At 39.6% G+C, this 13,635-nt stretch overlaps 1 protein-coding gene across 1 annotated transcript in view; it reads left to right on the top strand.

Annotated features, from left to right (window-relative positions):
• Nucleotides 1–6,368, top strand: part of GAD1 (glutamate decarboxylase 1) — a 43,995-nt gene extending 37,627 nt beyond the window's left edge. The window contains exons 15-17 of the mRNA XM_032293008.1: nt 1,493–1,600; nt 3,619–3,708; nt 4,931–6,368. Coding sequence (XP_032148899.1) covers nt 1,493–1,600; nt 3,619–3,708; nt 4,931–5,104 — 372 coding nt within the window. The 3' untranslated portion in view covers nt 5,105–6,368. The remainder of the gene's footprint in view (nt 1–1,492; nt 1,601–3,618; nt 3,709–4,930) is intronic.
• The last annotated feature ends 7,267 nt before the right edge of the window (nt 6,369–13,635 follow it).

Raw genomic sequence — 13,635 nt, 5'->3', positions numbered from 1 at the left:
AAGATCATGCCACTGCACTTCAGCCTGGGCCACAGAGACCCCATCTCAAAAAAAAAAAAAAAAGCCATAAATGACAACAACAAAAAAGGAATCTTGTTATTTTGAAATATAATGACTACGCGGCCTGTTTCAGTAATTTGTGTCTTCTTTTTTGTTTCTAACAATAACCTCTTGAACCATCTGCTGGAGGTTTTGATCATAGCTATTGGTTGCTGAAATGGGACTCCGGTGCAGGCTTCATTCCTAAATGGACTTACTAGCGTGTATAGTCAGCAGTGACACTACCTGGGGAGGCTGACACTTGGTCAGTGCTGGACTTCGCTCAGGCCCATTAGCAATCCACAGGCAGCCTTGTGCATCTGCTCTCCTTGTTAACACCAACCCACTCAACAACCCTCACTGCTGTTATTAATCAGCCATGCTGGCTTTTGAAACTCATGTTCAACCAGTTTGTCAGTAGTTGGAACTATTGCAATCTCAGGGCATCCACTGATACCGGTGGCATCCCCATCTGCCTGCCTGCCTATCACCTAAAAGGCATAACATCGTTACGCAGAAGTAGCCTGCCTGAGAAGGCATGGGACATGTTTCACAAGGACTTACTGCTGGGGAAGATGAGTTCTACAGCAGTATCTTTTGAAGCTTCTATGATGAAGAATCAGTTATTTGTTGTTGTGTTTTTGAGATGGAGTCTCGCACTCTCGCCCAGGCTGGAGTGCAGTGGCATGATCTCAGCTCACTGCAATCTCTGCCTCCCAGGTTCAAGCAATTCTCCTGCCTCAGCCTCCTGAGTAGCTGGGACTACAGGCATGCGCCACCACGCCCAGCTAATTTTTGTGTGTGTGTGTGTGTTTTTTTAGTAGAGATGGGGTTTCACCATGTTGGCCAGGATGGTCTCGGTCTCCTGACCTCATGATCCACCTGCCTCAACCTCCCAAAGTGCTGGGATTACAGGTGTGAGCCACCATACCCAGCCATTGTTGTTTTTAAACCTATCATGGGCAAATACCCTAAAGATGAATTGCTAGAAAAATGAAATTTAAAAACATACAAAGAACAAGCCACTATTTTTTATTAGAGCCAATAGACATAAAATCCCTCTGTCCAATTGCTATAAAAGTTTCCTATGCTTAATCTCAATTTCTACACTCATTTGATTGTAGACAGTCAATGAATTACAGGTTTTGGACTGGCCTCAGTTCATAGATGACACTTTGAGCGGTACCATCCTAAAGCAAACCAGAATCAGGTATAGGTCCAGTTGAGAATAATTACCCAGAGACTGGAGTGCCTTCGAAAAAGGAAGCGGGCATACACCATTTATTTTATGCACAGCTGTGAAAAAGATGTACATGTTTGATTAGACTGTTCTTCCTAACCATCTCCAAAAATACTTTTTTATATATTTCCCATAGACAGAAACAGCATAGCCTTCCCAAATGCTCATCACTAGGAAATGCAACCACAAACATGACTTTTCTCTTTAAAACAGGGCACAGTGGGATTTGAAAACCAGATCAACAAATGCCTTGAACTGGCTGAATACCTCTATGCCAAGATTAAAAACAGAGAAGAATTTGAGATGGTCTTTGATGGCGAGGTAAGTAATCATCATGGACCAGATACCTGGTATTTCCAGAAAAACTATTGAGGGAAACTCCTGAAGCTGGATTTTCCCACATTGCCAGAAACTGCTTCAAAATCTTTATGCTTATGCACCCTTAATTCCTCTCTTTAATTCCTTCGATGTCTGTGAACTTTTCTTCTGGTAGCACTGGGATGTTGTTTTCCTTGATGTCTTTTAAAACTGTGTTGCTCTTGGCCAGCTTTTGGCAGACAAGAGGTCTTTCCTTGACAGGCCTGAATCCTTCATCATTCTTGGGTTTGTTTTGTGTTGAACCTTTATGATAAAGTGTTTTTCAGGCTGGGCATGGTGGTTCACACCTGTAATCCCAGCACCTTGGGAGGCTGAGGCAGGAGGATTGCTTGAGCCCAGGAGTTCAAGACCAGCCTGGGCAACATAGCAAAGCCCTGTCTCTATAAGAAAAAAATATATATAATTTATAAAAGTAAAATTTTTAAAATGATAAAATGTTTTTTATTTCCAAGAAGCTTATAGGATGAGTATATTCTTACGTCCCAAGACTTGTTCTAAAATAAGGTTCTCTTAACATAGATTCATAATGAGGAAAGCAAGATAAAATTGTCTCTTCCCTGAGTTCATGTGCATACTGCACACAGTAAAGTATTTGTCAGTGTTTACTGAATACTCAATGTGTGCCAGGCCTCCTACTGGGACCTGGATTCTAGAGTAGTGAACAAAACAGATTCTTTCTCTGACCCAATAGCGCTCACAGTTGAATAAAGAAAGATGAAATAGGAGCCAGTGTTGAATAAAAGAACATCCACTTTTAAGCCAGTGTAACATAACACTGCCTACAGTCCACATTATTCTATTTATCAGGCAACCTAGACTACTAGGAACACACGTGAATCACCAAATGAACAAAAAGGAGCCCTGGGCAGTTTAAAATCAATGACACCACTCTGATCATTTACACACTACTTTCAACACTCTTAATAGCAGATTAAAAACAACAAATGTGATGTCTCAAACCAATTGGAGGCAGGCACAGTAATGGCAAACAGCGACCAGGGAGAAAACTTTAAAACTATAGCAAGAGGGCCGGGCGCGGTGGCTCAAGCCTGTAATCCCAGCACTTTGGGAGGCCGAGGCGGGTGGATCACGAGGTCAAGAGATCGAGACCATCCTGGTCAACATGGTGAAACCCCGTCTCTATTAAAAATACAAAACATTAGCTGGGCATGGTGGCGTGTGCCTGTAATCCCAGCGACTCAGGAGGCTGAGGCAGGAGAATTGCCTGAACCCAGGAGGCGGAGGTTGCGGTGAGCCGAGATCGCGCCATTGCACTCCAGCCTGGGTAACAAGAGTGAAACTCCGTCTCAAAAAAAAAACAAACAAACAAACAAAAAAAAACAAAAAACTATAGCAAGAATACACAGAACTCAAAAGGCACAGGAAACTTTACAGGAGGGACACTAAACAGTCTGAGGCATCTCAGTAGGCCTTGCCTTATGCTGTAGAACCAGTCTTTTTGTTTTATTTTTTTTTTTAGGAGCAACCCTATTAATTGATAGAACCAATCTTAATGTTTATTGTGATAGTCCTGAGTCATCCAGAAAAGATTCAATATCAATATAATAAACTCAATAAAATATTTAGCATCGATAAACTGTGTTTCAAGTATCTTCTATATGTGAGGCATTTCTACAAAACAACAAGATGAACAGATGGATACCTTCTTTTAAAAATTGCCCAAATGCGATTTTTTGTAACATTTCAATGTTTAAAGTTAGTAACTTTAGTTACCTAGAAAATTGGTTGTAGGAAACAGCTCTCTTGCCAGATATGATTGGATAAATGAACCATCGTTCTCCCTGGCGTGGAAGTAACATTGCCTTTGAGATGAACATTCAACCTCTTTCTTTGGTCTAAGAAGATGTATCTTCCACCAAGGATGTATATTGATTTGGGAACAGCTTTCTTTCAAGTTATCATAATTTTCTTTGTTTGCTTGCCTGTTAAAATCTCTGCAGCCTGAGCACACAAACGTCTGTTTTTGGTACATTCCACAAAGCCTCAGGGGTGTGCCAGACAGCCCTGAACGACGGGAAAAGCTACACAAGGTATGGACTCGTTTTTTGTCTCATCTAATTGTCTGCAGTTTCTCTGGCTGGTCAGGACATCCTCATTCCAATGTGCCTTTTTACTGGGGGAAATACAAAAAAATAAAGCCATGGGGTAGGTTTCTAGTGATGCAGTGGTGGGGAGCTATCTTGTTATGTTCTTCTTGAGCCTGCATTGCCCCCTTACTGTGGTTACCCCTTAAATAATGATAACTGTGGTTACCATTATTTACTTGCTTAAATATTTAAGCATTTTACTGCCTGTAAGACAAGGATGCACCTTGTCTCCTTGTCCTTGGTTGATGTTCTTCATTAAAGGAGCGCTATGCAGGGTAATAGAATAATGTATGTATTCCTAGGGACATACTAGATTAATGTATGTATTCCTAGGGATATTCTAGATTAAACTGTGTCTGTACAATAACCTTTAAATTCAAGCCCACTGTTATTCTGATTCATTCTAGTTGTTGATTTCTATACCTGTTTATATCTTATCCAGGGTTCTTAAGATTATATTTAATTTATATAACATTTCATTCATCCAACCATTAAACAAATATTTGTTAAACACAGTCTATGTTCCAGGCAGTATCCTGGGCTCTGGGTTATACAAAGCCCTTAATTTGTGGTGTAGTCTATAAGAGTTTTTTGCTTTCCTCTTCATTTTTTATTTCACTATCATTGTTCCATCACTGACTTTCAAAATTCGGTTGCACAGTACTTTCTGAGGGAACTCATGACCAGGTAGTCATTTGATATTAGTCCCTGAAGATTCCTAGATATGAAATATTTCTGTGCTTTTATGTCAGTGTAAACACAAATTGCAAAATGCAAGTTGGGTTGAATTGTTAAAAAGAGAGGGGGTTGGGCCAGGTATGGTGGCTCACGCCTGTAATCCCAGCACTTTGGGAGGCTGAGGCAGGCGGATCACAACGTCAGGAGTTCGAGACCAGTCTGGCCAACTTAGTAAAACCCCATCTCTATTAAAAATACAAAAAATTAGCCGGGTGTGGTGGTGTGCGCCTGTAACCCCAGCTACTTGGGAGGCTGAGGCAGGAGAATTGCATGGACCTGGCAGGCGGAGGTTGCAGCAAGCCAAGATTGTGCCATTGCACTCCAGCCTGGGTGACAGTACGAGACTCTGTCTCAAAAAAAAAAAAGAGAGAGAGAGAGAGGGTGTTAATATCAATCTTGAGTTTTGTTTTGTGTTTTCCATCACAAGGTGGCTCCAAAAATCAAAGCCCTGATGATGGAGTCGGGCACGACCATGGTTGGCTACCAGCCCCAGGGGGACAAGGCCAACTTCTTCCGGATGGTCATCTCCAATCCCGCCGCTACCCAGTCTGACATTGACTTCCTCATTGAGGAGATAGAAAGACTGGGCCAGGATCTGTAATCACCCTTCAAAGAACATGAGTTGAGGGGAATGCCTTTTCCCTCCAACTCTCCAGAACAAGCCTCTATACGTTGCTGAAACACATAGGCCATTTCATTGAAGGAAAACATAATATCTTGATGAATACTCTTAAAACCTTACTTAAAGCTTGTTTGTCATAGTTAGCAGGAAATAGTGTTCTTTTTAAAAAGTTGCACATTAGGAACAGAGTATATTTGTACAGTTATACATACCTCTCTCTATATACACATGTATAGTGAGTGTGGCTTAGTAACAGATCACAGCATGATTCCCGCTCCACGAGAAGCCACTTTACCTTCAGCAGTTACCAAGGAGCTAAACGTGCTGCCAACCAGCTTGTCCAACAACTACAGGAAAGCTGTTTTTCGAAATGCCATGTCCTAGGGGCCAAGGGAAATGCTTTTGGTGAGCATCGACCTCATTATCAGCATTTCTCCACCTGAAGTGATGATGGATGAGAAAAACCACCACCAGATGACAAGTTACACCCTCCCCATTAGTATCCTGTTAAGGGAAAGTAGTAGCAGAGTCATTGTTACAGGTGTACCATGGCTGTATTTTTAGAGGTTAATTTGTGTAGATTGTGTGTGTTACTGTTGTCTGATCTTAATGGTGGGAGGGGGAGACTGTGTCATGATTTCAAAGATTGTTTAATTGTAGGTCAATGAAATATTTGCTTATTTATATTCAGAGATTTACCATGTTAAAGAGGAGTCTTGTATTTTCTTCCCATTTGTAATGTATCTTATTTATATATTAATGATGTAAGTTCTGAAAACTGTTTATGGTATTTTCGTGCATTTGTGAACCAAAGAGAAAAGATTCAAATTAGTGAGACTTGTATTTATATTAGAGTGCCCTTAAAATAATGATTTAAGCATTTTACTGTCTGTAAAAGAATTCTAAGATTGTACATAGAGTCATATATATGGACATCCTGTTACTAAAATATCATCTGCTCTTCTCTTACCCTCTCTGTCTGGCTGTACATCTGGTGTTCTCAATGCTTTTCTAGTAACTGTTGAATAATAACTAGATCTCCTGTAATTTTGTAGTAGTTCATGACCAATCCCTGTGACTCACTTAGCTAAGGCAACATTTCCGAAGACCTTCCGAAGATCTCAGATAAAGTGACTAGGCTCACAACTGTTTTTGAAGAAGGGAAATTCACACTGTGCGTTTTAGAGTATGCAAGAAGAACATAAATAAATAAAAATATTCTCCATGGAGAATTTGAACCAAATTTTCTTCTGGTTTGTGTTTGATGCAGAAATGTTTGTAGTTATATGTAGTTACTTGGGTTGCCCATAGCCCATTCACTTTCTACTGGCTGACTTTGTGATGCTGTCAGTACCCTGATTAATCTGAAGAAGACTTGATCCGCCGTCACAGGCTCTGAAGCTCCTCATCTATAAAATCATCATGGGCTGGGCATGGTGGTGCATGCCTGTAATCCTAGTTTTTTGGGAGGCCAAGTCAGGCAGATCACTTGAGCTCAGGAGTTTGAGACCACCCTGGCCAACATGGCAAAACCCTTTCTCTACAGAAAATACAAAAATTAGCCAAGTGTGGTGATGCACACCTGTGGTTCCAGCTATTTGGGAACCTGAGGTGTGAGGATCACTTGAGACCAGGAGATCAAGGCTGCTGTGAGCTGAAATCGCACCACTGTACTCCAGCTTGGCTGACAGAGTGAGACCCTGTCTCAATCTCAATCAATCAATCAATCAAATCATTATGATTATAATTAAATAAAATGTTCAGTTAAAGCCTTAAGAAGGAAGCCATCCCTGTTTCTCCTTTTCCTACTTGCAACTTGGAGTGACATTCATTCAGTCATTCAACAAACATTTCCTTCCTCTATATCAGGCTCTGTTGTAGGCACTGAGGTTATAGTCGTGTGCATGGCAGACAAATATTCCTTCTAGTGGGCATCTTACATCACTTGGTGTCTGTGGTAATTGAATGCCTGTAAGACCACAGAAGCATACCTTCCTGCTGCTTTATGCTTGTAGAGTGGTCCCAATTCACTTCCTAGGGAAATATATTTTGGTGCTGAATCATTAGGATATGGGGCCCATTTTCTACAATGTTCTATTCAGTTATATTAATACAATCTCATTCATTTGGAATACAAGAAGTTCACTATTTAGCACAGGTAGAGATTAGAGAGGAATCCTTTGTAATTAGCATGCTGATTGCATGTAACCATTGTATTAAACAAACGACTCCATAGGGAGTGATCATAAAGCCACTTATTTTTCCTCTGCTATTTATTTAAAATGCCTCTGTAGGCTGATTTTTTCAATGCCCCTATTTGAATTTAGGCCAATCCCATAACTTTTCTGGCCTCTCAGGTGCATGAACAGTCTCATTTTTGCAACTGAAAGTCCATCTTGATGTAATAAGCAAAGCTTCAAATTTTATATGATATGGAGCTTCTTCCCACATCCCGCCATCTGGCATCGCGTCAGATGCAGGCCTACAGTGGCAGGGAGAATAAGGCTGATGGTCGATGAGGTCACCTTTTTTCTTCGTCTTTCAGCTCATCTGCCTGGCTCCTGTGCTTCCTCATTCAGGATCAGGCCTAGCGGGAGAAAGGGTTAAAGTGAGTAAGGTAAAACTGTACGTGGCTGCTAAATTATCTTTGGGCATCAGAGTCCCTAGAACATAAGTTTTGTTTTTTGAGTTTTTTTGAGAAATTTTCTGGAGTAAATGAGGATTTTCTTTAATTAAGGTAAAATTTAGATATAATAAAATTCTTTGTAGTGTACTGTGTATCATTTTCTGTGGATTTTGAAAAGTCCATTCAGTCATGTATTAATAACTATCACCATGATCAAGGTCTTGAACAGTTCTGTCACTCCAGTGAATTCCCCATCCCCCTTTGTACTGAACAACTCTCCTAACCCCAGCCCTTGGCAACTTCTGCTTTATTTTCTGTCCCTAGAATTTTGCCTTTCCCACCATGTAAATGGGATCATATAATATGTAGCCTTTTTTTAGTCTAGTTTCTTTCACTTAACGTAGTGCACTTGGAATTCATCCATGTTGTCTCTATATCTGTGGTCATTCCTTTTCACTACTGCATACTATTCTGTTTGCACAGATGTCCCACACTCTGTTTTTTCCTCCCTTAGTAGAGGGAAATTTCCCTTTTTTCCAGTTTTTTTGGCAATTAGAATAAAGCTACTGGAAACATTAGCATGCAGATTTTTGAGTGAACATAGATTTTATTTAACTTGGGTAAATACCTGTGTGTAGGATAGCTAGATCATATTAATAGTATGTTTAATTTTATTAGAAACTGCTAAACTATTTTCCAAATTGGCTGTGCCATTTTGCATTCTCACCAGCAATGCACAAATATTCCAGTTGCTCCGTATTTTTGCTGACACTTGGTACTATCATTTTCCGCCCATGTTGGCCATTCTAAAAGTGGTACCTTGTGCTTTTAATTTGCTTTTTCATGAAGCACTTTTGAAAGATCCCTCTGGGGTCCTCCCAGCTCATTGCACAGGAGGCAGTGAAGGCTTCTCCTCCTTCAACCTCTTGGGATTCAGCCCCTCAGCCCTGGGCCCCTGGCAGTCTAGTGTCCAGACCTCACATGGGGATCCTTTCTTCTCCAAGTAGTACATTTGGCGAGGACCCCTTTTATTTAAAATCAGTTACTAGCCAGGCACAGTGGCCAAGAGGTCAAGGCTGCAGTGAGCCATGATCATGCCACTCAGTTCCAGCCTGGGTGACAGAGTGAGACTCCATCTCAAAAAAACAGAAACAAAACCAAAATCCTCCTTAGATAATCTACAATAACTGATTTTTTTTTTTTTTTGAGACAGGGTCCCACTTTGTCGCCCAGGCTGGAGTACTGTGGCATGATCACAGCTCACTGCAGCCTCGAACACCTGGGCTCAAGCAATCCTCCCACCTCAGCCTCCCAAGTAATGGGGACTGCAGTTGCATGCCACCATGCCCAGCCAATTTTTTATTATTTTGTAGAGAAGGAATCTTGTTATGTTGCCCAGGCTAGTCTCAAACTCCTGGACTCAAGTGATCCTTTCACCTTGGCATCCCAAAGTGCTGGAATTACAGGTGTAAGCCACCATACCTGGCCAAGAAGGGCTTTTTTAGACATACACATATAGGACAGAGGGTGATGACATTATGCTTCAGTACCCACTATTTAGCCTAAGATATAGAACATTATTATTATCATGACCTTAGCACTCTCCAACCCTGACATGAACCCTCCCCTAATTGGATACTCCCCACTCCTTAAGAAGCGATCACTGTTCTGAATTTTGTGTTAATCACTCTCTCATTTTTCTATATATTTTTACTACATACATATGCATCTTACTGTTAAGTTTTACCTAATTTTGCACTTTATGTAAATAGAATAATGCAGAATTTGTATACTTCTGTGATGCGTCTTTCTAGTCAACATTATGAATTTGTTTGTCCAGAGCTAACCTGTAGGGAGACTTTGTGCAGTTTAAAAAAAAAAAGGTACCCCTTCCTTGGTGGCCAAGCGTCCCTGTGCCAGTGGAGCTGGAATAGACTTCAGCCCCTACCCAACCCATTGGCACATCCTGCAAACACAGTCTCATGTGGAAGCCTCGTGGTTTTGAGAGTCACCTCTGACAATGGTTCCAGCTGCAATTCATTCATTTTTATGGCTGCAACGCTATTACAGTGTACGAATATACTTCAGAAGGTTTATCCATTCTTTTGAGGGTGAATATATGAATTTTTCATTTTGCTTTAGAGATAACATTGCCATTAGCATTCTAGTGCTTGTTTTCTGGGGCACATGTGCAAACGTTTTTTCTAGGGTTTATACGTAGAAGTGAAATTGCTGGGTCACAAAGTATTTATTGAACTTTACTGAGTGGAGTGGTCATACCAAGTTGCACTTCAAGCAGCCACGTGCATCATTCCATAACTTCACCATCAGTTGGCCTAAGATTTTTGTGAGTCTGGCGAGTATGAAATAGTATCTAATTGTAAATTTAATTAGTCTCTCCCTGATTACAAATGAGGTTGAGCATCTTTTCACATTATTATGAACCATTTGTGTTCTGTCATCTATGAAACGCCTAAATTATGCCTTTTGTCAAATTTTCAATTGACTTGTTTGTCTTTTTCTTTTGATCCTTTAGGTATTCTTTATATATTCCAAATCCTTATTCTTTTAAATTATATTCGGCAAATACCTTCTTCTAATTCAGGGCTACCCTTTTTACTTGGTTAATGGTCTTTTCTGAAAACATAAGTTCTTAAATTTAACGTGGTAAATTTATCAATTATTTTCATTGTTTCTGCTTTTCTTGTGTGTCTTCTTTAAGAAATTCTTCCCCATCCCAGAGTCACAAAGACATTCACATGTATTTACTTTTAAGTTTTAAGGTTGTATGCCTCTCACATTTAAGTCTTTAATCCACCTTGAATTAATTTTTGTGTTTGGTTCTTTCTTGAGATGAAGAGTGCTATTATTACCCTTTAATCTTCCATATAAATTTAGAACCAAGTTTCTAAAAAATTCCTGTTGAAATTTAATCAAATCTGTGGATCAACTGAGGAACACTAACATCTTTTTAATATTGAATACAGTAGTCATAAGCATAGTATATATTTCTACTTCACTAGGTCATCTTTTAATATGGTGAATTTATCAATTTTCTCTTGTAGTTTGATAAATGTTGCTTTATTATTAGGTATAAACAAGTTTATCATTTTCATATTTTTCTGGTGATTTAAAACTTTTATCACTATGTAGTTGCCAGTGTGGATGTGGGGTTTTTTGTTTTTGTTTTTTTACCTTTTTCTCTAATAATCTATTTTGTCTGATATTAATATGGCTATACCACATTTCTTTAGATTAGTTTCTGCTTGATATACATTTATTTCTCTTTGAATTATAATATTTCTGTATCCTTATGATTTAGGTTTGTGTTATATAAATGCCCTAGAGCTAGATTTTATCTTTTTCTTTTTTTTTTTTTTTTCTTTTGAGGCAGGGTCTCACTCTGTCAGGCGCCAGAGTGCAATGCCATGCTCACGGCTCACTGCAGCCTCAACATCCTGGGCTCAGGTGATCCTCCTGCCGCAGCCTCCTGAGTAGCTGGGATCACAAGCATGCACCGCCACACCCAGCTAATTTTTGTATTGTTTGTAGAGACAGGGCCTCAAGCTCCTGAACTCAAACAATCCTCCCACCTCAGCCTCCCAAAATGCTGGGATGACAGGCGTGATCCACCATGCCTGGCCCTTTTTCTGACTCAATTTGTCTTTTAACTGAAGGATGTCACTCACTTCATTTATTGTGTTTACTGATATATTTGAATTTAATTCTACCATCTTATTTTGTACTAGTTTTCCACTTTTTCTGTTCTTTTATTTTCCCTGGCTTGTCAATAACTTTGGATTCAATGAGGTTTGTTTTTCGTTCTTTCATTTTTCTGTTTCTCCCCCTCTGCTTGTAAGTTATACTATGTCTGTTTTTCATTGGTTACCCTAGATACAATAGCATAAATATTTTACCATTTCAAAAGTTAATAATTTTATTCTCCTCATGAGTCATCTAAAAACACGAGAATACTTTTACTCTGATCTTCTTCTTCCCAATATGTATGCCAATGCTACCCAGTATTTTAAGTCTCTCTTCTTTTAACCCCACAATTTGTACATTATTAATAATTTTGTTCAGTTGAATTTTGCCTGATGTGCCTGCATATTTACCACTGTGTTTGTGCATGATTCCCTCTTACATCTCAGACCTTTCATTTGGGTCACTTTCTTTTTCCTGATCTGCATGTGTTTGAACTTTTCCTATTGAAGCCTATTAATAGCCCCTCTCTAGAAGGGGCTCTCTAACTGTCTGCTTCGTGGGCATCATTTCTGAGGCTGGTTTGAAAGCACAATGATCGAGGTCATTTGCTGCCTTGAGGATGGGAACAGTAAAACTTAGATAAAACAGACTTTGTTAAACAGGAAACATTCCAGTCACACACAGAGCTCTGCATCTAGGCATTACGAGGCCTCTGTTGTCTCTTACACAAAAAGGATACCAGAGATTTCATCAAAATGTACCTGCCAGAATCTTCAATCCTTTAATCTGAGCCAATGCTATAAAGCAAATTAATAAAGAAAATCTCGCTATATTTTGGGCTGAAGAGTAGAATTCTTTATAATAAATGTGGTATCCAGGGTTGTTTTAATATTCCAATAAAACCACTGCAAAATTCTTATTCCTGGTTCCCTCATTCTCCATAATGGAAATTTGTGGGGTTTTTGTTATTGTTGTTGTTTGTTTGTTTTTGACCTTTTTTTTAAATCTTTTCTTCCTCTTTTTTTTTTTTAAATATATTTTGTTGCACTTTAGATTCTGGGTACATGTGCAGAACATGCAGGATTGTTGCATATGTACATACACGGCAATGTCATGTGCTACCTCCATCCCCGTCACCTGTATCTGGTGTTTCTCCTGATGTTATCCCTCCCCAACTCCCTACCCCCCGTTGTCCCTCCCCTAGTCCCTCCCAACAGACCCCAGTGTGTGATGCTCCCCTCCCTGTGTCCATGTGTTCTCATTGTTCAACACCCACCTATGAGTGGGAACATGTGGTGTTTGATTTTCTGTTCTTGTGTCAGTTTGCTGAGAATTATGGTTTCCAGATTCATCTATGTCCCTACATAGGACACAAACTCATTGATTTTTATGGCTGCATAGTATTCCATGGTGTATATGTGCCATATTTTCCTTGTCTAGTCTATCAATGATGGGCATTTTGGCTGGTTCCAGGTCTTTGCTATTGTAAACAGTGCCGCAATGAACATGCGTGTGCATGTGTCTTTATAACAGAATGATTTATAATCCTTTGGATATATACCCAGTAATGGGATTGCTGGGTCAAATGGAATTTCTATTTCTAGGTCCTTGAGGAATTGCCACACTATCTTCCACAATAGTTGAACTAATTTACACACCCACCAACAGTGTAAAAGTGTTCCTATTTCTCCACATCCTCTCAGCATCTGCTGTCTCCAGATCTTTTAATGATCGCCATTCTAACTGGTGTGAGATGGTATCTCAATGTAGTTTTGATTTGCATTTCTCTAATGACCAGTGATGATGAGCATTTTTTCATATGTTTTTTGGCCTCATATGTGTCTTCTTTTGAAAAGTGTCTGTTCAGATCCTCCACCCACTTTTGAATGGGTTTGTTTGTTTGTTTGTTTGTTTGTTTTTCTTGTAAATCTGTTTTAGTTCTTTGTAGATTCTGGATATTAGCCCTTTGTCAGATAGGTAGATTGCAAAAATTTTTTCCCATTCTGTTGGTTGCCAGTTCACTCTAATGATTGTTTCTTTTGCTGTGCAGAAGCTCTGGAGTTTAATTAGATCCCATTTGTCTATTTTGGCTTTTGTTGCCAATGCTTTTGGTGTTTTAGTCATGAAGTCCTTGCCTATGCCTAGGCCCTGAATGGTTTTGCCTAGATTTTCTTCTAGG

Source organism: Sapajus apella, unplaced genomic scaffold, assembly GCF_009761245.1.
Source record: "Sapajus apella isolate SASKATOON/1434 unplaced genomic scaffold, GSC_monkey_1.0 scaffold28, whole genome shotgun sequence".
NCBI lineage: Eukaryota > Metazoa > Chordata > Mammalia > Primates > Cebidae > Sapajus > Sapajus apella.
Note: the sequence above shows the minus strand (reverse complement) of the source record. Positions and strands in the feature narration are given on the sequence as shown.